This window comes from Palaemon carinicauda, chromosome 38 (genome assembly GCF_036898095.1).
Source record: "Palaemon carinicauda isolate YSFRI2023 chromosome 38, ASM3689809v2, whole genome shotgun sequence".
Classification (NCBI taxonomy): domain Eukaryota; kingdom Metazoa; phylum Arthropoda; class Malacostraca; order Decapoda; family Palaemonidae; genus Palaemon; species Palaemon carinicauda.
Window position 1 is genome coordinate 28830375 of NC_090762.1, and position 25020 is coordinate 28855394.

A 25020-nucleotide genomic window follows, 5' to 3' on the forward strand; every position below is an offset into this window, starting at 1 on the left:
TGAACATCCCAAGATGAACTTGTTCTCTCTCTCTCTCTCTCTCTCTCTCTCTCTCTCTCTCTCTCTCGTGAAATTTCTGAAACCATAGTTGTTACTCAACATTGTATATCGGGGCTACTAGTATTATCATACTTACAATTTTTGCCGAATATATCATTGTTGTTTATTTTTCCATTACAGATTTTGACAAATTAGAGGGCCCTGGTTGCACCTGTATGTCAGCTGTATTATTCGTATAACAAACCCATATCCAACATTTGCAATAATTGCAAATTGTTGCCTTGACTTTGTTGTTGTTAGTTCATCTTCTCTGCGAAGTACATCATCACAAACTTCACACACCGAGAAAACAATTCTTCTTCACCTAAGGGGTTAACTACTGCACTGTAATTGGTCAGTGGCTACTTTCCTCTTGGTAGGGGTAGAAGAGAATCTTTAGCTAGAAGCAGACACTCAAAATCAAACCATTGTTTTCTTAGTCTTGGGTTGTGTCATAGCCTCTGTACCATGGTCTTCCACTGTCTTGGGTTAGTTCTCATGCTTAAGAGTACACTCGGGTACACTATTCTAATTTCTCTTCCTCTTGTTTTGTTAAATTATTTAAAGTTATATATGAAATATTTATTTTAATGTTACTGTTGTTGATATTTTATTTTTCCTTGTTTCCTTTCCTCACTGGGCTATTTTCCCTGTTGAACCACTGGGCTTATAGCATCCTGCTTTTCAAATTAGGGTTGTAGCTTAATAATAATAATAATAATAATAATAATAATAATAATAATAATAATAATAATAATAATAATAATAATAACTTCCTAGCGCATTTCTAGCGCATTCTCAGACCTCAATCTAGCTCAATCATTTCCAACACAGTTGGCAACATTGCTACCTCCATTGTTGTCACATCTCGCGTTTCGTAAGCTGAATTTAGCAGTTATCGTAAGTATTATGGCAACGTAGATATTGCTCAGTCAAAACAAACTTTGCTGGATATGTCAGTGATGGGCGAAGGAGCCCCAGACTCGAGTTAGGTTGGCACTGAACATATAGAGCAGCCAAATTTCTTAGCGCAATAAATATTCGAAAACTTTTAATGCCAAACATGAAAAACAGACTGACCTTGAAGGGAAAACAAATGATGTCGTCAAAAGGCCTCGTTGTCAAATTAAAAACTGGGGGTGTCTTTCGATCTAGTAATGTCTGTCAAGACCTTAGGGACTAATTAAAACTCTGGGGGTGTCTTTTGATCAAGTATGGTCTGCCAAGACCCTAGGGACTGATTAAAACTGGGGGTGTCTCGATCTAGTATGGTCTGCCAAGACCCTAGGGACTGATTGAAACTGGGGGTGTCTCGATCTAGTACTGTCTGTCAAGACCCTAGGGACTGATTAAAGGGAGGGACTGATTAAAGGGTTAATCTTGAGCCCATTAAGATTAGAACTCAATAAGCCTAATTAACAGATTGAAACTGGGGGTGTCTTGATCTAATTTTGTCTGTCAAGACCCTAGGGACTGATTAAGGGGTTAATCTTGAACCCATTAAGATAAGAACTCAATAAGCCTAATTATTGACTATCTTTAAAATTCGTTGGGGATATCTGTCAGCCGAGTAAATGGCAATACTATACTTCCCTTGAAAATACAGTTAATGGGGTGGATGGTATACTTTTAGGGAAGGGAAACTAGAAAAAACAATTTTGCTTGGAAATTAGCCTACTAAGCAATTTGAAGGTGGTGAAATATAAAGTCCATTACCATTTTCATGAAGTGTAAGCTAGGAAAACGTGAACAGATCCCTCTTAGTTAGTTGACTGGGGCGGACCAAGTGTAAAATTTCAAAAATCAAGACTGAATAAACACACGTTAAAAACTGAACATTAAAACATCAGCTAACCTAACCTACCGTAGGGTGCTACCCCTTTATATCACCGTATCCTTAGCTTACCCTTAGACCCCTTATACTGCCATATCCTTAGTTTACCCTAAGATACCTTATACTGCCATATCCTTAGCTTACCGTAAGACCCCTTATACTGCCATACACATAGTTTACCCTAAGACACCTTATACTACCATATCCTTATGCTTACCCTAAGATGCCTTATACTGCCATATCCTTTGTTTACCCTAAGACCCCTTATACTGCCATATGCTTAGCTTATCTTTAGACCCCTTATACTGCCGTATCCTTAGCATACCCTAAGACCCCTTATACTGCCATATCCTTAGCTTATCTTTAGACCCCATATACTGCCGTATCCTTAGCATACCCCGAGACCCCTTATACTGCTGTATCCTTAGCTTACCCCAAGATTGATTATACTGCCATATCCTTAGCTTACCCCAAGATTGATTATACTGCCATATCCTTAGCATGCCCTGAGACCCCTTATACTGCCATATCCTTAGCATACCTTAAGACCCCTTATACTGCCATATCCTTAGCATACCCTAAGACCCCTTATACTACTGTATCCTTAGCTTACCCTAAGACCGATTATACTGCCATATCCTTAGCATGCCCTAAGACTCCCTATACTGCCATATCCTTTCCTTACCCTAAGACCAAGTCTCAACCCTGTGTTTGTTTCCTAACCAGCTTTGCTCCTGGAAAGGCAACTCTAAATCATAATATTTCATACATCGTAAAACTAGCTTCATAATATCATATTTCAGACAAATAAATATTCTCCCCATAAAATAAAAATAGATTTCACAAGTAATAAGAAATTTAACGCTTGTCCCAACCAACAGCATATACCTGAATGGTCATCATCATCATCTGCTATGCCTATTGACGCAAAGGGCCTCTGTAATGACTAAGGCCTAAATTTAGATACTTTAATATATTGATTTTCTTGTTAATTTAACAACTAAAATCACAGATTTAAAGTAATTTGTATTTTTTCTAATGATACAAATCTTGAGCTCTTTATTAGGAATATACTTTTGGCAAAGCAAGACTTTTAGCGAGGTGTTACTACCCCAGCGCCAGTTAGCGGGGATTGAGGATAGTAATGGCTAACCTGCTCTCTCTCTCTCTCTCTCTCTCTCTCTCTCTCTCTCTCTCTCAGAATAACCATTTTATAATGGAATAAAGGTTTCTGACTTTGACTTTGACTCTCTTGTGTTCTATCATCACTTTTGCTTGCAGCAAACTTGGGGATAGGTGATGCCAGGCCAACTTGTATAAAGACCTCAAGGTTTGTATCGTTAGGAAAAATACAAATTGCTTTAAATTTGTCATTTGTTCCAACACTAAATGCAAACCCTTTCTCTTTTTATTGGGGAACACTCGCCCTTTAGGTGGGTGGAAGTCCTAATTAACTGGCTGGCTTTTGACCGGGGGTTTTCCCTTTTCTGCTACACAAGTATAAGGAGAAACCCTGACACCTCGCTAAAACCTACTTGCAATAGCATGCTTTAGTGGCCTGAGCAATCTGTGTGATTGCATGATACTAGCAGTGTGACTGGTCTAGGCAAGAATTCTGAGAAGTAAGAATCTTTGAACCAACCATAGACGTCACCCAATCCCACCTCGCCAAGGGGTATGGGGACACAACAAGTACAGTACAGTATATATTTTATACCAGGTTGCACGAGGGAAATGGTTTTACCTGCAGACCGAGTAGGCCAGTACTGTAGGGGCAGTTCCCAAAGAGAGGGGAAGCTGAAAAAATGTAAGAGCCAATCATTCTTGTCATTCATCCCAAACTTAATCCCGTGTAACCTCTGACCAACTGCTACTTGTCCATCAAGGAGCCTGAGGTGTTTAAACCATTTGCTGTGCAGCAACCATAGACCCAATAAAGAACGTCTCAATGTTCCTGTGGGTTACGTCTTGCTGTTAGTGGACGGTGAAGATTGTTTGACACTTCCACACACCCGCTTGCATCACAGAGTAGTTCTTCTTAAACGCTAGAGATGTATTTATGCCCCTAACGTCATGAACTCTAGATCTGAGGAGCAAAGAATGTTGCCACTTGAGGGTGAGCTCCTGCAGTACTCTTGAGGTAGCACATCAAGCTCCTCAATTGACAGAGTAGCAGTTCATCTGGATCATCAATTACACTACGAAGGCTCCAAATCCGGAAGGGCTCGTATCTGGGATCCGTTGCTGCCAGGAGTTTAGGTCTACAGATACACCCGGGAAAAAAGTAACCCAACCCTGGAATGGAAGACGTCAATGTTGTAAGAAAGGCCATGTTGTTCACTAATTCTTCTGGCTAAGGTCTGGGCGAGCAGGGTCATCATCCCAAGTGTCAGGTGAAGAACTAATGTCTGACATCGCGGCACCAAGGGTGCTCCTTTCCGAGATTGCAAAAAGCTGGACATGTTCCACGTCGGTGGTCTAACCTCAGACTGAGGAGCAGGTACGTTGAAGAGTCTATAATCAGGACAGACAGATCTAACAAAGGAAATCCTTTCCCCATCAAAGGCTAGGCTCACGGCTGAGCAATAGCCTTTGAATGTCGAGACAGAGAGGAGTTCTGAAGAGTCGAAGGGACTCCTCTATCACTGGAGTAATGGCATCAAGAGGAGTGATACTCTTCCGCTACCTGCACTACAGAAGGCTGCCTCCTTTGCCTGATAGACTTTGGTTGATGATTCCTAGGGGTAACTGGACAATTTTTTCGCAATAGCCTGCGCAAAGAAACCTCTCTCCTCTTCCCGTGAGGTTGTCTTTGAAGATCACGACATGGAGAGGGGTCCCTTGGAACCTCTGAGAACAGATGTAGAAAGGTTAGAAACCATCCTGCCTGGTGCCACCTTGGAACTAAGAGGAACATCAACCGGCCTGGATGCCCTTCTTTGCTGAGCGATCTTCTTACTAGGTCAACCAGCAGGGAGGAGGGAAACATGTAGACATCTATGATGTCTCTGATGTCGGAAGGCCCCTAACAGTGTTTGGGGTAAAGGTACTAATGAGCAGTACATCGGAAGCCTATCGATCAGAGATGTAGCGAACAGGTCCATTGTTGGTGAAACCAACAAGTCGTTTTAAGGGTTGCTGTGGCCTGATTGGTAACGTTTATGCCTGGTGTTTGCCAGTCTGGGGTTCAAGTCCCGCTCAGACTCGTTAGTACCATTAGTATCTGCAATCTTACCATCCTTGTGAGCTAAGGTTGGGGGGTTTTGGGGGAGCCTATAGACCTATCTGCTGAGTCATCAGCAGCCACTGCCTGGCCTTCCCTGGTCCTAGCTTGGGTGGAGAGGAGGCTTGGGCACTGATGATATAATATATGGTCAGTCTCTAGGGAATTGTCCTGATTGCTAGGGCAATGTCACTGCCCCTTGGCTCTGCCATTCATGAGCGACCTTTAAACCTTTAGAGAGTCAACTATCTAAGTTAATACTCAGATTGTCTGCTAGAACATCTTGTCTGGATTGAGCAGGGTTGCAAGGGCCTTGAGTAGTCTTTGTCCAATTTAGCATTCCCCAACAAGTTGGCATAGGTACTGAAGAGGAACCTCCCTGATTGTTTGAATATAAGCCATTCTCGTGGTGTCATCATTCATCAATACCATGGAGTCTCCTGAAGGAACTGTTGGAGAGCCAGAAAACTGCCCTCATTCCAGGAAGTTCATGTGGCAATGATGTTAGGAATCGGGCCAGTCCGGAGGCCATGTGATGTCACATGTGTGCCCCCTCCCCCTTCCTTAATGTTTCTTTAAAGAGCATCAAATTTGGGGGAGAAGGTGGAAGATCTAATCCCCCTAAGGAGGTTGGTCACCTGGTGATCCCAGGAGGACAGGCGTCCTTGTCAAACAGTAACTTTTCAGACGGAGTAAGCGATGAGATGGCAGCGAATCTTGTAGAAAGAAGGGGCTACCATCTCATTCAGTCTTCCTCATCTGCATGGCAAAGGAAAGACATTATAGTCTAATGTCTAGAAGTACATGTACTCCTAAAAATACCAGTATGTGTTACTGAAGGGATGACTTCTTGAGATTTTACTCAAGTCTTCACATTGTGGCAGGTCTTGAGAAGCTTGACTCGGTGATAGAGAAGGAATGACTCCGAGCTGTTAGAAATAGTCAGTCATCAAAGTGTCTTGACATACGAAATGTCGTTCCCTTGGATCCCATGTGAAGAACGGAGGAGATGATGCCAAATCGAAAAACCTTATCTACAACTGATATTACCAGACCTACAAAATGATTCTTGGGTTACTGTACTTGAAGACAGAGGAACTGGAATCTGGCAGTAAGCTTCTCAATCCTAGTGTATGAAGCCCTCAGGTCTGACAGCTCGTCTTACTGAGCTTGTTGTATTAATCTTGAGCTATACTTGTTGAATAAACTGTTCTGGGAGGAGAGGTCAAAAACTGGAGTCCAGCTACCAGAGCCTTACCGCAAGAAAGTTGACTATAGAATCTTGGAAACTCGATGAAAAATGTAATTATGCATTAATGATGTAATTCCTGAGTCCGGATGTCCGTATGGATGTTCAGGTTTGCATAGAATGTAGAGACCCATCATCGCACCTCAATAGGTGGATGAGTTGTGATGATATGCATGTTCTTTGAAGCCGAACTGCGGATATTCTGCCCCTGTAGTCGACCTCGGTCACTCAGTGGGGTTCGCGAACGACTTTTGTTGGCGGTATACCCTTGTAGGAGAAAGCTCTCCGTTCAACTTGCATCAACTGTTCACGACTCAGAGTTCCGTGCATATCGAGCCCCAATACTTCCGTGGGAGTTTGGAGAGGGGTTCTGTGCGATTGGTCATTAGGATTCGCTAAAGGGACTGAAGGAATCCTGTTGGTTGAATGAGTCATGATTGAAGAAAAGACGAGTACTTCAAACACGTAGGAGGGGTATCGCAGGTACTAAGGAGTAAACCTCACTTGCAGACAATAAAGGTGTTGCCCCTAAAGAAAACATTCTAGCCAATGCTTCGGACTTCGCATTTCTACCGCTAGCTGAGTTAACTCAGATTGAGGGAGAGCGTCGTCAACAGGGCACTGACGAACAAAACCAAGGTCAAGCTGTGGCTTGGCCATATTTAGCCTTCCCGGAGGAGAATCCTGAGGATGGAGAATTGAAGTTGCTTTGAAAAAGTCCCGAGGGAGCCTGAGCCAACGCTGACAGGGTGTAAAGAGGAGAAGAATCCCCGAATCTATGTTTGCTATACTGTAGTCTGTAAATATAAGCATGGGCTGATTCAATCCCCTAGAAAAATTGGCAATGAAAAGGAATAACCCCGTGGGGTTATGTCCTGGAAGACTGCTGTTATATGCAGGTGGATGTGTGCCCTACGCTGAAGGCGCGAGGAGGAGAACACAAGGAACTGGAACCCGAAGCTCATAGGAAGAAGTTCTAATAAGATGTAATGCATTGGGAATCCGTTCCCATTGTACTTGTGTGAAAACATGTTCCGAGTAGAAAGTGAGATATTAAGCACCAAGGCTGACAAGTGTGCTGTGCCCCTCTCATTGTTGGCAAGTGCTAGATTAGGTTTCAAAAAGAGGGTGTGCGCTAAACTCCATCAAGTGCATGTTGTGGTAAGTGCTACCGAAGTAGTGCAACCCAAAGAAACCATACGTTTAAGTTCTGTTTGCTGCCACCATAGAGCGAACACCTTTATGCTACCGCGGTCACGACTGCTAGCGTTGATGAGGTAGCGCTAACTCTTGCTCTGGACAAAAGAGTGTAGATGAGAAGACTCGATAGGAAACTCGAAAAGCAATCACTGCAGCAATCGAGTATGATGAGTAGAGATCGAGGAGAGTTTCGCTGGGAAAAAGAGCAGTCCATTTACATGAGTGAGGATTATAGCCGGTGATGCTCTGCAATCCTCGCCAGGAAGTTCTCCGTTAAATGAAGTCAGTAATAACTACCCCAAGAGTCAAGGCAAAGGGCAACTTTACCTTATTAGGGAAGTCGTGAGCTGGGCAGCGCTGACACTGAATAGTGGTCGCTATTTTAGGAGTTGTCACGAGCTGGCCTCCAGTGGCATGCTGGAAACTTGATCACGAGCAGGAACCTGGTTTCGAGCTAGTATGTACTGTCTGGTCGTTAATCCTGAAGTGTGGTAGCGAACAGAAGAGCGATCACGATTAGAGGAATCGTCAGGTGTTGGCAGAGGTTACTAGATCTCCAGGTACCTAGAAGCGAGCTGATGGGTGATCGTGAGCTGACAGGCAATTATGGGCTGATGGGCGACATCAGTGCGATTGTGAGCTGCAGCAGGACTGGGTGAAGCGAGTCTACTAGGCGAGACGAGACAGCTCAGCGAACTGGCAGGTAGAGAGAAGGCGGACGAATGCTGGAAGTGTCAAACTCGCTGGGGGTGAGCAACATAATCTTCATGCTCTGGCGAGCCATGCTCCAAGGGATTAGAGAAAGGCATGAAAGAGACCATAACCTTCTCTTAATCCAGCCTAGCGAAGATTACTCTGGGGAAGACCAAACCCGCGTACAGGAAAGGTGTCCACCATGAGTAGCAGAAACAAGCTTTAGGCTTTGCTCTTCCTCCGCCAGCTGAGCAAGCTCAAAATGATGGAGACCGCCAAGGTGACGGGGTAGGAGCAGCAACTTCCATAGGAACAGGAACATGATTCGGACTTTGCACTCCCTCCTCCGGCTGCCATTGCAGAAACGGGGGAGTGCATTGTCGCTAGCAAGATGATCAGGAACTACCGCAGGCAATGAAGGAGGTGACAGGGCAGGATCAGCAATTTCCTCAGTAACAGGAATATACTTTGAACTTTGCATTCCTTACGCTGGCTGTATTACCCGAAGAAAACCATTCAAGAGAAAACCTAACCCGTGAACGGGAAAGGTGTAGTACACAAGAGGCACAGGAACATGCTTCAGACTTTCCACTCTCTCTGCCAGCTGCCATTGTAGAACGAGGAAGTGCATTGTCGACAGCGCTGAAGAAAACCACTCGGGCGGGAGGAACTAACCCGTGAAAAGAAAAGGTGACCCCCGATAGGTGCAAGAACATGCTTCAGACTTTCCACTCTCTCTGCCAGCTGCCATTGTAGAACGAGGAAGTGCATTGTCGACAGCGCTGAAGAAAACCACTCGGGCGGGAGGAGCTAACCCATGAAAAGGAAAGGTGACCCCCAATAGGTGCAGGAACATGCTTCAGACTTCGCACTCCCTACACCGGCTGCCATCGCAGAACGAGAGTGTGTCGTCGTCAGCGTAGAGAAACAAAACCACATTCGAGCTCTGTGTAAGCCGCAAGCGGCCTTCCCTCCATCGAACTCGCAGGGCGCGAGCAACATCTACTTCAATACGGTAAAGGAGAACTACTTCCCTGGGGAGAAGGACCAAGCCACTGCACTAGGGGAAGCAGAGGAGGCCTCCAGCCTAGGGGTTGGCCAGCATCAAAGGGAAGAGATCGTAAGAAAAGGTTCTCCGCCCTCGAGGAACATCCGGCATTACGCCATCTCAGAAACAGGAACACTCACACCTGTGAAAATTATAAACAAAAACTCTAGGAAAAAATTAGCCAAAGGCCAGTCAAAAAAGGTTGGGCGGTGGAGAGAAATGAATAATATTCATCCTTCTCCACTGAGAGGAAAGTAAAAGTGATGATAGAACACAGGGGTGTGTGTCAGCAGGCTAGCTGGTACTACCCCCTTACCCCTGCTAAGTAGCAATGGGGTAGTTACACCTTGCTAAAAGTCTTATGACTAGTCTTCCAGCTTCCCCGAAAATATATTCCCTAATAAAGAGCAACAGTGTTGAAACAATTTGAAGTTAAATATTTTGCCTAACATCACATTCATATTAATTCCTTATTTACCATTACTGATTATTTTACATTCAAGGTACAATTTCATTCTAATTTTTTATTTATCTGGAGAAACATTTTTATTGTAGATCTTGAAAATGTGCTATATTGTGGATCTAGATGTATAGTACAGTGTATACCAAAGCAAAGCCTAAATGTTTGAAATAATAAAAATTCCAAAACTGCATTTCACAGAATGACTATCAACAAGAGATGTTTGTTGTTGGGTAATCTATGAATGAGATTGGGTTTATCAGAATTGTATTGTCTAAGAGGGCAATCTACCATTTCTAGATGGTTTAAATCCCCACTTTTTCTCCTAAGCCCTATTTCTTAGGGCTAGTTTTAGATAACCACCAAATTTCATTTGTTCCGTAACCAAAATACAAACCACGCTATTTACATTGGGTTTACTTTCGGCGTAGCTGAAATGACGAGCCAATAGTTGTTAACGAGGGTTAACTACCCCCGCGCTAGTTAGCGGGGGTAGGGAAAGGGGTAGCTTGCTACCACCCCCCCCCCCACACACACCGGTGATTTGCTTCACTTCACTTTAGGCTCCGGCGATGAACAGACGTGTCTGTCCATCGTCCTCGTTTGACAGCCTTAATCTTTTTTGCTTTTCCTCAGCTTGAGTGCGTTTGAAGTTGGCCTCACCCTTGGATATCCAGCATGCGCAAGTGTCCTAGTATTGCCGGTCGCCCTTGCGGTACTTTCAAGTCTGCGGTGGATACAGATCCTCACACCCTTTGCCCGCAGTGTCGAGGCCGACGGTGTGACAGAGAAAATAATTGTAGTGAGTGCAGGGAGTGGTCTGCCTCCCAGTGGGAGAAGTTTGGCCGCCGGCGTAAGAAGAAGTCCAAGAGAGACCGTTCTCCTTCTGGGGTTACCTTGAAGGAGGAAAGCTCTCGGGACTCTTCTTTCGCCGCCCAAACCTCCTCCGAAGCTCCTCCTCGTCCGGCTCCTAAAAAGAGACCGCCGAGTGGGAACGCAGGCCCTAGTTCTGTTTCCCAACCTTGGGTTGGGGGAGAGGGCGTCGCCTCCCATAGCGGGGCGGCTCCCCCTCCTCCCCCAGGGGAGGTTATTGATAATGATTCGTTGTCTCATGATGATCTCATTCAGCTTTGGGCTTCCTTGGGGCTGAAGGGCCTGCCCTCCAAGGAAGCCCTGTTTGACCTTGTCCAGTTGGGGGCCGCTGTTAAGCAGTCGCTGGTGATAGCAGAGGTAGATAATCTGTCTATCGTCGACATCGTGGTGACAGAGGCTTCCGACGGGTCGGGGCAAACCTCTGCGGTTCCTGATGAGGTTGACGTTGCTGAAGGCTCTCCTCCCCCTTCTGTACATCCTTTGAAGGGGGAGGGGAGTCCCATGGCTCTTCTGCTGCCAAGCCTCCCTCTCGGGGGAGCGCATTGACTGAGACTCCCCTTCGGAGGACGGATGATCCTGACGACCCTCCTGGTGGCCGCCTTCGCCATAAGGCTCACCGTCCGCTACGTCGTAAGGGCCTCCCGTCTCCCTATAATGGTGCTAAGAGGCGCCTTTTTGAATCTTCTCCTCCTTCCTCCGATGGGGACTCTCCTCGCCGTAAGCAGCCTGCAGCTCCTGCCTCCTTAGACCTCTCGTGGGATCGATCTCCAACGCCTTCCAGACCTTCCGCCCGTGGTGCAGATGGACAGCAGTCTGACCTCGTCATCCGACGGCCAACGGTCCCTTCGGGGCAAAGGGTTGCCTCCCACGGTGTGGGTGCTTCCCTTGCACGTCAAGGTTCCCCTGCGCGCCCTTCTGCAGTGTTAGCACACAGGCGCTCTCCTGCTCGTCAGCGCTCTCCTGATGATCATCGCCCCAATGCTCGCCAGCGCTCTCCTGAGTACTCCGAACATCCTGCTGTTCCTGTTGTGCGCCCTGCGCGCCATCGGTCTCCTGAGTGTTCTAGATCTCCTGCCCGTCAGAGCGCATCTGCGCTCCCAGTTCCTGACACGCGCCCTGTGCTCCCACGTTCGCCCGCGGGACCTGGAACTTCGGTTCAAGTCTTGGACAAGGACTTCTCCTCGCCCTCGCGATCCTGCTAGTCAGCCTGTTCCAGCACAGCAACGCTCGCGGTCGCCTGCGCGTAGTTCTAAGGCTACTGTGCGCCCTCGCGCCCACGCTCCTCCTGTTCCTGAGGCCGTTCGTGAACGTTCGCCTTTGCACAACACGCCGGCAGCTCCCACACAGGATTCCACGCGTCGCCCTTCTGCTCGCCAGCGACCACAGACGCGTCAACGATCTCCTGCGCGTCACCGATCCCTAGCGCGTCGGCGATCCCCTGAACATCGGCGATCTCCTGACCGCCCGCGTGACCTTGCGCCTGCGCGCAAGCGCTCTCCTACGCGTCGGCGCCAGAGGATCTGGGGAGACATGAGTCTTTCTTCCAGCTCGACCGTGCGCGGTCGCTAGCCTGCGTGTTCTACGCGCCATCGCTCGTCAACACGCCACCATGCGCCAACGCGCCATCGCTCGCCTACGCGCCATCGCTCGCCTACGCGCCATCGATCGCCTGCTCGCCATCGATCTCCCACGCGTTACAGGTCCCCTGGACACCATCAACAGCGGTCGTTGGAGCAATCTCGTTCGCCCGCACGCCAACGCTCGCCAGCTTGCCCTCGCGCTCACGTGCTTACTCGCCCACGCGCTCACTCGCCTACACGCGCGCGACCGCTCCCGCGCTCGATTGTCTCCACGCGTTTGCGCACCCGCGCTTCAACAGCCTCTCGCACGCGACTCCTTAGTGCTGCCTACGCACGTGCGTCAGCGCGACCCCCGTTCGCGTCGGGTTCCGCAGCTCGTGACAGCAGCAGGGACGCGTGTCGCCAGACCGCAATCAGGATTGCCCCCGCCTAGGCGCAGGTCTCTGCGTCAGGATAGGGAAGACCCATCAGAGAGGTCAGAACAACTTTCTTCCTCTTTTTCTTCACAGGCACGTCCAGTGGTGTCCACTCTGAAGGATTGTCCGATCCCCTTCCCTCCAGCGGGAATTTCGGACTCTGTGTTCGTGACTCGACAGTCCTGGTTTGGTCCTCTGATGCGGGCGTTAGTGAAGGCTATGAAGCTGGCACTCGCCGATCAAGGGCACAAGCCAACGACGGCCTCGCCCCCGCTGAAGAGAAGGAGAGGAGTGGACTTTGTGGTGACTTCTCCCAGGGAGAAGCTGGTTCCTAAGAGGTCCATTAGGAAGGCTCCATCCCCTTCGCAGGCGCTTTCTCCTTCTGAAGACGAGGCTTTTCCGTCCGCAGGAGAATCCAGTGAGGTAGCGGTCTCCCCCTCGGCATCAAGGGGGGAGTCGTCTCCTCATGGAGGGGAATCGTCTCGCGTGGAAGGCACCTTCCAGACCTCTTTGTTGGGGTCGTGTATTCCGCCCAGGAGGGAACCTAAAGACTCCAAGACAATTCCAAAGTCTTCTTCGCGAATTCGTCAGGATCCAGCTGCACCCCAGAAGAACGTCCACGCATCTCCCCAGGAAGAGATTCCGGGGACGGGAGACTTAGCTGCCAGTCCACAGGGAGGAGACCAGCAAGAGTCAGAGCACGCCTTCTGGCAAGTCCTGAGCCTGATGAGGCAACTCAACGGGTTCATGGATCCCGTGATCGCCCCCCGGGAAGGCAAAGACACGGTCCTGGATCAGGTGTACGGTACTCAGAAGCCCCCAAAGGCCAGCGCGGCTTTGCCCTGGTCCCAGGGGGTGAAGAGTGCCAGAGCCAGGGCCAATGCTCAACTCGCGGTTCTCGCCTCCTCCAGTCGTTCCTCTGCCGGGAACAAACTCCTCCCACCTCCTCGTCTCCAGCAGAGGAGGTATTTTGAGATCATGGAAAAGTCTAGCCTCGCTCTTCCCCTCCATCATTCGGTAGAAGAGCTCGCTAGGGGAGTTCCCCTTAAGAAGCTCTCCGCCTGGCAGGTGACGTTCTCGGCGTCGGAGATCCTGAGCCATGAGAAAGTCGCGAAGTGCGCCATGCAGGCCACTTCGTGGCTGGATATCTGGCTAGGTTCTCTGGGCATCCTATTGCGCTCCGAGGATCTGTCTAAGGAGACCAATAGGAAGGTCCTGGAGACCTTCCTCCTCTCGGGCACTCGCTCCATCGAGTTTCTGGCACATCAGGTTACCAACCTTTGGGCCAACTCGGTGTTGAAGCGTCGTGATGCGGTGACCGAGAAGATTCACCCGAAGGTCCCCGCCGTGGATGTCTGCAGGCTCAGGCACGCTTCCCTCCTTGGGGGAATCTGTTTGAGCCGTAGGACATGGAACGCACAGCTGAGAGGTGGAGGCAGTCGAGCCAGGACTCCCTCCTCCAAAGGTCCCTTGCATCTCGGCCCTATAAGCCTCCAGCTCCGCAGCAGCAGCCTCGCAAGACACAAAAGCAGGCACCGGCAGCTAAGAAAGTGGTGTCTAAGCCCCAGCCCTTTCCAGCCAAGGTCAAGAGGGGCGGTAAGTCCTCCAGGGGAGGCAAGACTCCTAGAGGGAGCGGCCGCGGCCGCAAACGCTAGGAGTGGCAGTCCCCCCGCTTGTCCACCTGTGGGGGGATGCCTTCAAAGTTGCGTGCACAGGTGGCAGCAACAAGGGGCCGATGCTTGGCTTGATTGATTGATTGATTGATTTAAAGTTTTCAGGCATGCCGATGCTTGGAGGGTCTCTGTGATCGGCCAAGGCTATCGCGTCCCATTCACGACATCTCTACCTCCCCTGACAGCGAATCCAGTGTCGTTGAGCTCCTATGCCATGGGATAGGTAACGGGGCTAGCCCTTCGGGCAGAAGTCAAGACCATGCTCAAGAAGGATGCTCTCCAGGAGGTCGTTGACGGCTCCCCAGGCTTCTTCAGTCGACTCTTTCTTGTAAAGAAGGCGTCTGGAGGCTGGAGACCTGTCATCGACCTCTCAGCTCTGAACAAGTTTGTCAAGCAAACTCCGTTCAGCATGGAGACAGCGGGCACGGTCAGACTTGCAGTGAGACCACAAGACTTCATGTGCACACTGGATCTAAAGGACGCCTACTTCCAGATCCCAATCCATCCGTCTTCCAGGAAGTACTTGAGATTCAGCCTAGACAGCAAGACCTACCAGTTCAAGGTGCTGTGCTTCGGTCTCTCCACAGCACCTCAGGTGTTCACCAGAGTGCTTACCCTGATTTCGTCTTGGGCGCGCAGGAACGGCATCCGTCTCCTCCGATATCTGGACGACTGGCTGATCCTAGCAGACTCAGAGTCGACCCTTCTTCGACACCAAGACAGGCTTCTGGGACTTTGCCAAGATCTGGGGATCTTGGTAAACCTCGAGAAGTCCTCTCTGCAGCCGTCCCAACGACTGGTTTATCTAGGCATGTTGTTAGACACCAGTCTTCACAAAGCCTTTCCATCAGACGACAGGATAGCAAGGCTGAGGAGGGTGGCGGAACCCTTCCTCAGGCAGGAAGAGCTTCCTGCCCAATCGTGGTTGCGTCTCTTAGGTCACCTGGCCTCCCTGGCTCGTCTGGTTCCAAACGGCCGTCTCAGGATGAGATCCCTGCAGTGGCGGCTCAAGTCCCGGTGGAATCAAGGATCCGATTCCCCGGACTTCCTGGTCCCGATAGGACCTTCAGAGCAGGCGTACCTGCGGTGGTGGCTGGTTGACGAGAACCTGCGAAAGGGAGTAGATCTTCTCATCCTCCCCCCGGAGTTGACACTGTTTTCAGACGCGTCAAACTGTTTTCAGACGCGTCAAAAGAAGGGTGGGGGCCGCACATTCTGAACCAGAGGACCTCAGGCCTTTGGTCAGAATCAGAAAAGTACCTGCACAATAACCTGCTAGAGATGAAGGCTGTTTTTCTGGCTCTTCTACACTTCCAACAGACCCTGGCGGGTCACTCCGTGGTGGTGATGAGCGACAACACCGCGGTAGTGGCTTATATCAACAAGCAGGGAGGTACTTTTTCGCAGCAGCTATCCCATCTTGCAGTAGAGATTCTGAGGTGGACCAAAGTCCACTCTATAACACTATCAGCTCGCTTCATTCCTGGCAAGAGGAATGTGCTCGCCGACAGTCTGAGCAAGGCTTCGCAGATAGTGAGTACCGAGTGGTCTTTGGATCCTCAGATAGCCAACAAAGTCCTGACTTTGTGGGGTTCCCCGACCGTGGATCTGTTCGCGACAGCCTTGAATTTCAAGCTGCCCCGGTACTGCTCCCCAGTCCCGGACCCCAAGGCACTCTGGCAAGATGCTTTCCAACAACGGTGGGACAACATTGACGTGTACGCCTTCCCACCGTTCTGTCTGATGAGAAGGGTGCTCAACAGGACCAGACTATCGGTCAACCTGTCGATGACTCCGATAGCTCCACTATGGCATCACGCGGAATGGTTCCCGGACCTTCTGCAGCTCCTGACAGAGCTCCCCAGAGAACTTCCTCCACGACACGAGCTACTCAGACAGCCACATTGCAACATCTTCCACAAAGCCGTAGCCTCGCTTCGGCTTCACGCCTGGAGACTGTCCAGCGTCTCCTCATGGAGAGAGGCTTTTCGCAACAGGTTACAGAGAGAATGTCTCGGCACCTGCGAAAGTCCTCTGAGGGAGTCTACCAGGCGAAGTGGAGAGTCTTCTGTGGTTGGTGTCGTGGGAGGGGTATCTCTCCACTCGATGCCACTATTCCAGCAATAGCGGAGTTTCTCGTTTATTTGCGGGAGGAAATGCGCCTTTCGGTCTCGGCGGTGAAAGGCTATCGCTCAGCCTTGAGCTTGGCTTTTAGGCTGAAAGGAGTGGACATTTCTCCCTCACTGGAACTCTCTTTACTCATACGTAGCTATGAGCTTACCTGCCCTCAGTCGGAAGTGAGACCTGCTCCATGGAACGTGGTTCAGGTTCTCAGGGCTCTTAAGAGACCTCCCTTCGAACCATTACGCCAGGCCTCTGATCGCCACCTGTCTTGGAAGACGGCTTTCCTGCTCGCTTTGGCTTCGGCCAGTGTTAGTGAACTTCATGGTCTCTTGTACGACATCGCCCATTCAAGGGGATGGGGGGAGGTAACGTTCAGGTTCGTCCCTGAGTTTGTTGCCAAGACTCAGAACCCTGGAGTGCCGGACCCAAGGTTCGACTCTTTCAGGGTCGCAAGTCTCCGTTTTGTAACAAGCGACCCAGACCAGCTGCTATTATGCCCAGTGAGGAGTCTGAGGTGTTACTTGAAGAGAACAGCTGCAGTTCGTCCTCAGGTGCAAGCATTGTTTGTTAGCACAGGCAGGACAAAGAGGAGGGTCACCAAGAACACCATCTCGGCTTGGATTCGAAGGGTTATCCATCACGCCTTGAATCCGGACCCTCCTCCGTCACGTCGCCCTAGGGCTCACGACGTCAGGGGCATTGTTACGTCCCTGGCCTTCAAGAGAAACTTCTCCGTGACGCAGGTGCTTCAAGCTGGGGTCTGGAAGCATCAGACGACCTTCACAGCCCACTACCTGCAGGACGTGACCAACAGGACCCTCAATACTTTTTCTATCGGCCCTGTGGTGGCTGCACAACAGCTAGTCTAACCTCAGGCTCCTTTATGGACAGGTATCAGTAGGTTGAGGGCGTTGTTATCCGGTTTTAGTCTGCGTGAATGAAAGAGTATGTCTGGCCCTTACTTCTTTCTTCATCCTCCCCTCTCTTGGGGAAGCAACATCCTGGTCTCCGCATAGCTAACCTCAACCTCTGCAGGTAAACCATGCTTCCTTGTGCTCCTAGTATTAAGCTTAATACTGTCGCGTCCCCCATACCCTGACGAGGTGGTATTGGGAACGTCCTATCCTGGACTCCTATCTAAAGGGCTCAAGGTCAACTTCAAAGGACAAGTCACGCTCTTTCCTCCACACACAACTTATGTAGGCCATACGTTCCTTGCGAAGCAAGGAACTTGTGAGGTGCAGGGACTCTTTTTCTCGAGTGCTACTCACTTGGAGTCGGAGTCCCCAGGTAAAGCCAAAGTCAGTACGGCTGGGGACTTTCCACCCTTCCTAATGGGTAAGTCACCCAATGTAAATAGCGTGGTTTGTATTTCGATTACGGAACAAATGACAAATTCGGAGATGTTTTGTATTTTTCCTAACCATACAAACCTTAGCTATTTACACATATTTGCCCGCCAGCCCTGTCCCCCAAGTCAAGTCCTACCTCTAAGTGAAGTGAAGCAAATCACCGGTGTGTGGGGGGGAGGGGTAGCAAGCTACCCTTTTCCCTACCCCCGCTAACTAGCGCGGGGGTAGTTAACCCTCATTAAAATATATTGGCTCGTCAATTTCAGCTACGCCGAAAGTAAACCCCCAATGTAAATAGCTAAGGATTGTATGGTTAGGAAAAATACAAATTATCTCCGAATTTGTCATTTTTGGGTGAGATAGCCATGTTGTCCTAATGGAAGTTCCCTCCGGCTGCTCCCTACTGTATAATATCTCTGCGATTGATATTATAAGAGAATCACCGTCAGATATCACGGGGTTCTAACCCCCTGAACGACTATCCGAAGATATCGTGTATAAACCAGGGACGTCTCCTAAGATACCCATAGATATCTGCACCCCAAATAGACCTTTCCCAGTCTAATTCTCTTAGGGGATGGATAAGTGAGGAGCCGTTACATATCCTATCACCTTTCGGTGCTCCCATACGACCCTGCTGTTCCATTCCTCTATAATATCTAATGGAAATTCTCTTATAATATCAATCGCAGAAATATTATACAATAAGAAGCAGCCGGATGGAACTTCCATCAGGACGCCATGGCTTGAGCCCAAAAAGTACTTTATAACACATACTTTCACATCTCCTTTTTTGCTCTCAAGATAAAAAGGTTACTGGCTAAATATAGCAAAATCTAATGCTTGTTTTCTGGAAAAAATAATATTTGCTTTTCAGATGAAAAATGACTGACATGCTTTTACTTTTCTGGTAACTTCTTGGGAGAGTTAAGGATAATTATGACTTTACTAGTGTAAGCAATCATCAAAAATGATGGCTAAATATTTAGATTGATAAGTACGCACACATACACACATTCGACACTTCCCACCCCCTCCCCCATTCCAAACTACAACCCCTCTAACCTGGAGTTACGGTATACGTCGCCATACCACTGAGCATGACTACTAAGATATTATTGTGTTTATTAACTATATCATTTTGTAATTAGTTGTTTAGACCAATCATTATCATTTATTTTACTCTTTTCTTTAATACTAATAAGTAGTACTGTATACTTGTTGAAAATTCATTGTAGCAAATAACCTGTGTCAGAATCTAGAAGAATAGTTTTAAATTGGAAACTTTCTTTTTGCAGAATTAAGCTATGTCAGAGGGAGAGGATAGTGGAATTTTAGGAGGGAATGGACCCTTAGAAATGAACGTTGTCAGTTTACCCAAGATGGACACTGCACAGTTGGAGCAGCTAGGACTCAATGGACCAGCAAGTGCACTCGGAGCGACAAGCATAACATCGTTAGGTACGTCGCAACATTATGTGTCCACCACTCTAGCTGGAACTCAAGCCCTGCTAGAGAGTGTTGCAACTCAGGGTACTCGAACATCATTAACTTCCGTCGGTGGAAATTCTGCTGTTACCTTCAGCACGGCAGGCAACAACTCCCAAGACTCCTACAGTAGTCTGGAGTATGTAACACAAATGCCACTCCCAGATGACCAACAGGGAAAGTTTCCAGATACACTTGTTTCTGTTGATAATGTTGCATTTGTGGAAATGAATGATGCAGCTATTAAAAGTGCAGCAGTCTCAGCACCTCTAGAACTTTACTTTGATGTCATCAATCCAACAACAACGGCTCCAGTCGCTGCATCCACCGTTCATCATGTACGCCATGAACACCAAACACCAAAAGCTCAGTTGTTGGAAAGAGCTTATTCTGATTTCCTTCAGCAACAGGAACAGCAGCAGCAACAGTTAACTGACCAAGATCAGTCTGATCATGTATTGCAAGATGTTGAAACTGCCAACCTTGTTCAATTAGAACATGGGTTGCCTCAAACCTTGCATGATTACCGCAAACCTGCCAAATTAGAGCATCAAAAGCGACAGATACTCCAAGTGCAACAGCGACCGCTTCAGACACAGCAGCTTCCAAGACAAATACAGCAGCAGCATACAGAACAACATAGCCAACAAAGGCCAGGACAGCTTCCCCTCAGACTTCAGCAGCAACAGAAGTCTCTTCAGTTTCAGCACCTTCAGCAAAGGCAATTGCAGCAACAACCAGAGCAACAACAGCAAAGGCTACTTCAACATCAACAGAAACAGTTCCAAGAGCACACTAAAAAGATTGATGACCAAAACTGTTTAAACAAGAATGATGTTAATTTGCAACAACAGCAGCAGCAGACACCACCTCATATACCACTCGTGTCCCGTAGTGGTCGACCAATCCGCCGAAGGCAAGAGTATCTGGAATATGTAACCCAGAATATAAAAGAAGAAGACATTGTTTCTCATTTACCCCAACACCTTGTAAAAGCAGAAGAAATGGTCATAGGTCCTGATTTTGAGGAAGAAGAACCAGTTGAAGAAGTTTTAGAGGATGAAGACCCTTTGGAGGAAGAAATGGATTCAAATGATGATGATCCAGATGACACCGGGAATTATACAACAGATGGGAAAAAGTCATTACCTCATAAAAAGCGTATTCCTAAGAAGTTGAAAACCACAAAAAAACAAATAAAGTGCTATAAATGTCAGTTCTGTGATGAGCAGTTCACAAACCAACAACAATTTAATGCCCATAAACAGACTCACGCCTTGACTAAACCAAAACCATTCAACTGTGAAATCTGTTTGAAAGGTTTTGATAGTCAGCTGAAATTTTTTGAACACCTAAAGTACCATTATGAACCTTACAAGAAACACAAATGTGAAGTATGCGGTGGTGAATTTGAAAATGCTGATGCGCTTCAAGAACATTCTTTAGTGCATTCGAGAGAGCACTTTAAGTGTGAACTTTGCAATAAGACATTCAGGAAAGAAAGTATGCTCGAGGTCCATCTGAAAGTGGCTCATATGGAAGAGGATGACAATAATACTGTGGATAAACCCTATTCTTGTGTAGCTTGCCCAAAGAGCTTTCGTACACAAATGGCATTGGACAGCCATGTTCAGACAGAACACTCAGAAAACCCACCAGAATTCACCTGTGAGGACTGCTACAGAGTCTTCAAGTCCAAAGCCAAGCTCGTGTCTCATCGTAAAATCGAACACAAAGAAGGGAATTCCCAAAATAAGGGAGCACCAAAGAAGAAGGTGAAAGTGGGAAAGACCGCAAAGGGTGGCTATGCATGCACATGGTGTCCTAGGGTGTTTACGCACAAGAATTCATTAGTGTATCACATGAGGGGGCACACAGGTGAGCGGCCACATCAATGTGAGCAGTGCGGTAAAGCTTTCTATGCAGCCAGTGCTCTTAAAGTTCATTTGAGACTTCACAGTGGAGAAAAACCTTATAAGTGTGAGCATTGTGGAAAATTTTTCAGACAGTGGGGAGATTTGCGTTACCACACCACTTCAGTTCACTCAGATGCACGGCAATTCCAATGCGAGTATTGTGGTAAAGACTTCAAGAGGAAGTACTGTTTAGTGGTTCACCGAAGAATACACACAGGTGAGAAGAACTACAAATGTGAACGTTGTGGCAAGGCCTTCCGGGCTGCTTCGTACCTGCAAAACCACAAGCGTATACACACAGGAGATAGGCCTTATCCGTGTCCAGATTGTGGAAAACCTTTCCGTGCCCGATCCGACATGAAACGTCATCGCCAGACACACCAGCGAGATGGGTCATCGAATGCTGTTAATCAGACCTCATCTGCTTCTCATACACAGGTGAGAATATTAATGGAACCATTTTAATTCATTTCCAATCTTGAGTTTCAAAGAATTTTTTATGTACTGTAGTCTTTTTTGAAAAATGTCTTTTATTTAATATACAGTATACAGTAGTAGTTGCTTAACCAAACTTCCATGAATAAAGTACCCATAAAGTACTATACTGTAGTGTGCTTAATGTTAGTTGCCTAACATTTAAGATTTGTAAAGATAAATGTTATACCGAATTTTTTTTGGCAGAATAGCAATATTAGACAATCCTTGCAGGCATATTTTACCAATCATATCTAATGGAAGTGTGAATTAATGTAAAATAGTAACACCTTAAGTGAGTTTATGCACTACTTTGTCATCAAAGATTGTTAATTTCTGCAATTGTAAAACCTACGTACGGTGATAAATACATTACTCTATAATGCTTCAAGTAAAAATTATACCAGTTTAATATTTTAATGTTCTTTTATTACACAAGATTTGTAGTAATTTTGTTTATATTCACATATTAGGCTTCTAACAAATATATAGAATAGGTTTAATTGAATTTGCTGTGTTTTAATATGTTTTTCCTTTATGCGATTATGACTTGGGTCAAGCAGTAATTGAGTAGGGAAATAACGCCGAGTTCTTCCACAATTAAAAACTAGCTAACGCCGAGTATCAGAGTGCATTTATTTTAATGCTTGACTAGTGTTTCTTACTTTTAATTTCTGAGACAATACCTTTCCTTCAATACCTTTATGAATATTTTGCAAATACTCTGTATACTGTATCCATTAATATGATAAAAATTCACAAAATTACGTAAATTTTAGCAACAATTTAGCTGCTATTGCTTATAATTTTTTGGCCTAGTTTTGTACCATATTCTTTGTCTTCACCAGGTTGAACCTCAGTTGATTATTGCTGATGAAGTTCCTGTTCCTGGTAGTAATGATCAACCCATCAGAATAATGGTGTCGGGTATCAATGCACAGCAGGTTGCTACTGCCGTTCATCCACCTCCAGCGCACAGACAGTCTCAGGTACTGTACTACATTTTAGGAAACAGAGCACTACTTTTAAATACAGATTAGGGTGTCTTCAAGAAAATTTCACCTCACTATCTATTCCCATAGTATACAATACTGACTGTGTGCATGCAGCTTTTCTTTGACTGCCTTACAATAAATTCCCATGTGAAATGTGAGTAACTTCTAGTTATGTGTATGATCCTGGCTAAAGGGAAATAGCTGACTAAGCTATAGGCTAGACACCATCACACAAAGAGGGTCCCCAGTTTCTTCTGTAAAATGTTTCCATTCCTCAACTCGGGTTAGCAATTGAGGAAAACATTTAGGATAGGAGTATTACTACTGTTTGTTTCATGATCCTTATTAATCATAATGTCAGTTGAGTGATTTTGTGATTAATTGCTAAATTATAGAGGAATTTTTTCATCGCTGTTATTGAAATGTAATGTATTCAAAAGATGTTTGACTTACTTGTTTGTACAGTGCATGCATGACCAGTTACTTTTCTTTATCCTATAAAAACTGTATTACTTACATTGTTACATAAGATCTGTTTGGTCATTGTTCTTTTATTCTTTATTATATCATTGTATACTTTTAGAAAAAAAAATTTGTTTTTTTTTTCACTATCATGTTGGACTTATGAACCTTCTTTTGTACAGTGCTTTAAACGTCAAAAGAAGTAAGGGTTTTCGTTTTGTGCTTAGATTCTTTTGTGGAGAAGATAACTTGCCTAGCAGAAATGGGAGAAACCATTTCATCAACAGAACAATGATTTATTTGAATTCAACCTTGGAGAACTGTGCTTCATTTTCATCAGAGATTAGTATCATTGTCCTTGTTCATTGTGAGCACAAAGTACAAACTGGTAGTACAGAGACAGGCATATTATATTGGGATCACATACTATGGAGCATTAGACCCCAAATATCCTGTGAGCAATTAATAAAAACACAAAGGCATTAATGATTTAGTTCTTGGTATGTTGGTTATAACCATATCAGGATATTGTCAACCACTACATGTTTACTCTTGTAATCCACCAGTGATGTCCTAGGATTAGATGGGAAGAGATATGCTGAAATCCCACGTGGCCACTGACTTAGTGGAGGAAAAGTAACTTTTACATTGAGGAGCTACAAAGAGGAAGTCTTAGATCATGACACCAAAGGAAGACAATAATGTGGGAAGAATAATCCAGATGTCAGTATGGTACCATTTATGTTTTTTGTTGTCGAGAGTCCATTGTCATGAAACTTTCTCAGTCAAGACACTTCAAGATGATACCGTTGTGCAGCTAAGAAAGAGCCATTAACAGTAAGGAAATACCCAGTGATGAGGAACAATTAAAGATGAGAAAGTCAGTTACACTACAGACTGCGTAAGAATTGCTACCTGATATGAACTAATTAGGCCCATAAAGCAGGATATAGCCTGTAAGCCTATGTCGACAAAGGAAAATTTATTCAGGTCGTGCTGCATGTTAAATAAGATACTAAAAAGGAGATGTGAGAAAGATTAATTGATCGTTTGAAATTTTCTGGCATTAGGACATCGATGGTCATTGACGCCAAAGAGAGTGGTTAAGGAAAAGTTTCCGGTCTCATTATAATCTGGTTAGAAAAAAACCCCAAAATGCAGACAACTGTGCAAGGTCAGACAGTTGGTCTAAGACGATGTTTTACACAATACGGTATTTACAAGTACGTACTAGATGACAACATGACAGCATTAAGAGGAACAGTTCAGGAAGGTAAGCAAAAATTTCTCCCTTGCTTTGAGAAAAATACAAGGTGTGACACATGTGGAAGAAAACGGACAACTGTTGAAAGACATGCAGACCTTGGATAAAGTAAAGCATTTCTAGTATTTTGGGTACACATTGGACTGGAGAGCTGGATTTGAAAGGTTGGGAAAAAATAAAAAAGGTTTCTGTGGCATGGATGAAATTGAGAAAAATAGCAGAAGATATATAAGGGCTGCTTTAACAAGGAAAAAGAATTTGAATAATAAAATTTCTTATTACTATACATACCTGATGTTCATATTGCTTCTTCAGAAACTGGGTTCAATGGACACTTACCCTTAGAACTTAAAATTTTTTACATTTTCTTTCACTTCAGTGAATACATACCCTTAACAAGGAAATAGAATCCTATAGCAGTAAGGGAGAAAAACCCATGTTGTTGTCTGTTAATCTAATCTTCAATTTTAAAGTCAACATTATCCCTCCTCCTGATACTATGAGTCAGTTGAGTGGAGGGTGGGCATTTGTTTGAACATCAAGTAAGTATAGAAATACAAAACAATTATGAAAATTCTGTTTATTTCTATGAATTTCCTCTATGTTTATAATTTTGACACCCACACACTGTTGGAAGTTGGGCACAATTCAAGGAAA

At 46.2% G+C, this 25020-nt stretch overlaps 1 protein-coding gene across 1 annotated transcript in view; it reads left to right on the plus strand.

The window, feature by feature from the left end:
- Positions 1-856: 856 nt before the first annotated feature.
- The window catches only part of LOC137630511 (uncharacterized), a 46422-nt gene continuing 22258 nt past the window's right edge, over positions 857-25020 (plus strand). Inside the window, exons 1-3 of the mRNA XM_068362020.1 lie at positions 857-939; positions 19063-21606; positions 22491-22631. Of these exons, the coding sequence (XP_068218121.1) occupies positions 19072-21606; positions 22491-22631 (2676 nt within the window). The 5' untranslated portion in view covers positions 857-939; positions 19063-19071. The remainder of the gene's footprint in view (positions 940-19062; positions 21607-22490; positions 22632-25020) is intronic.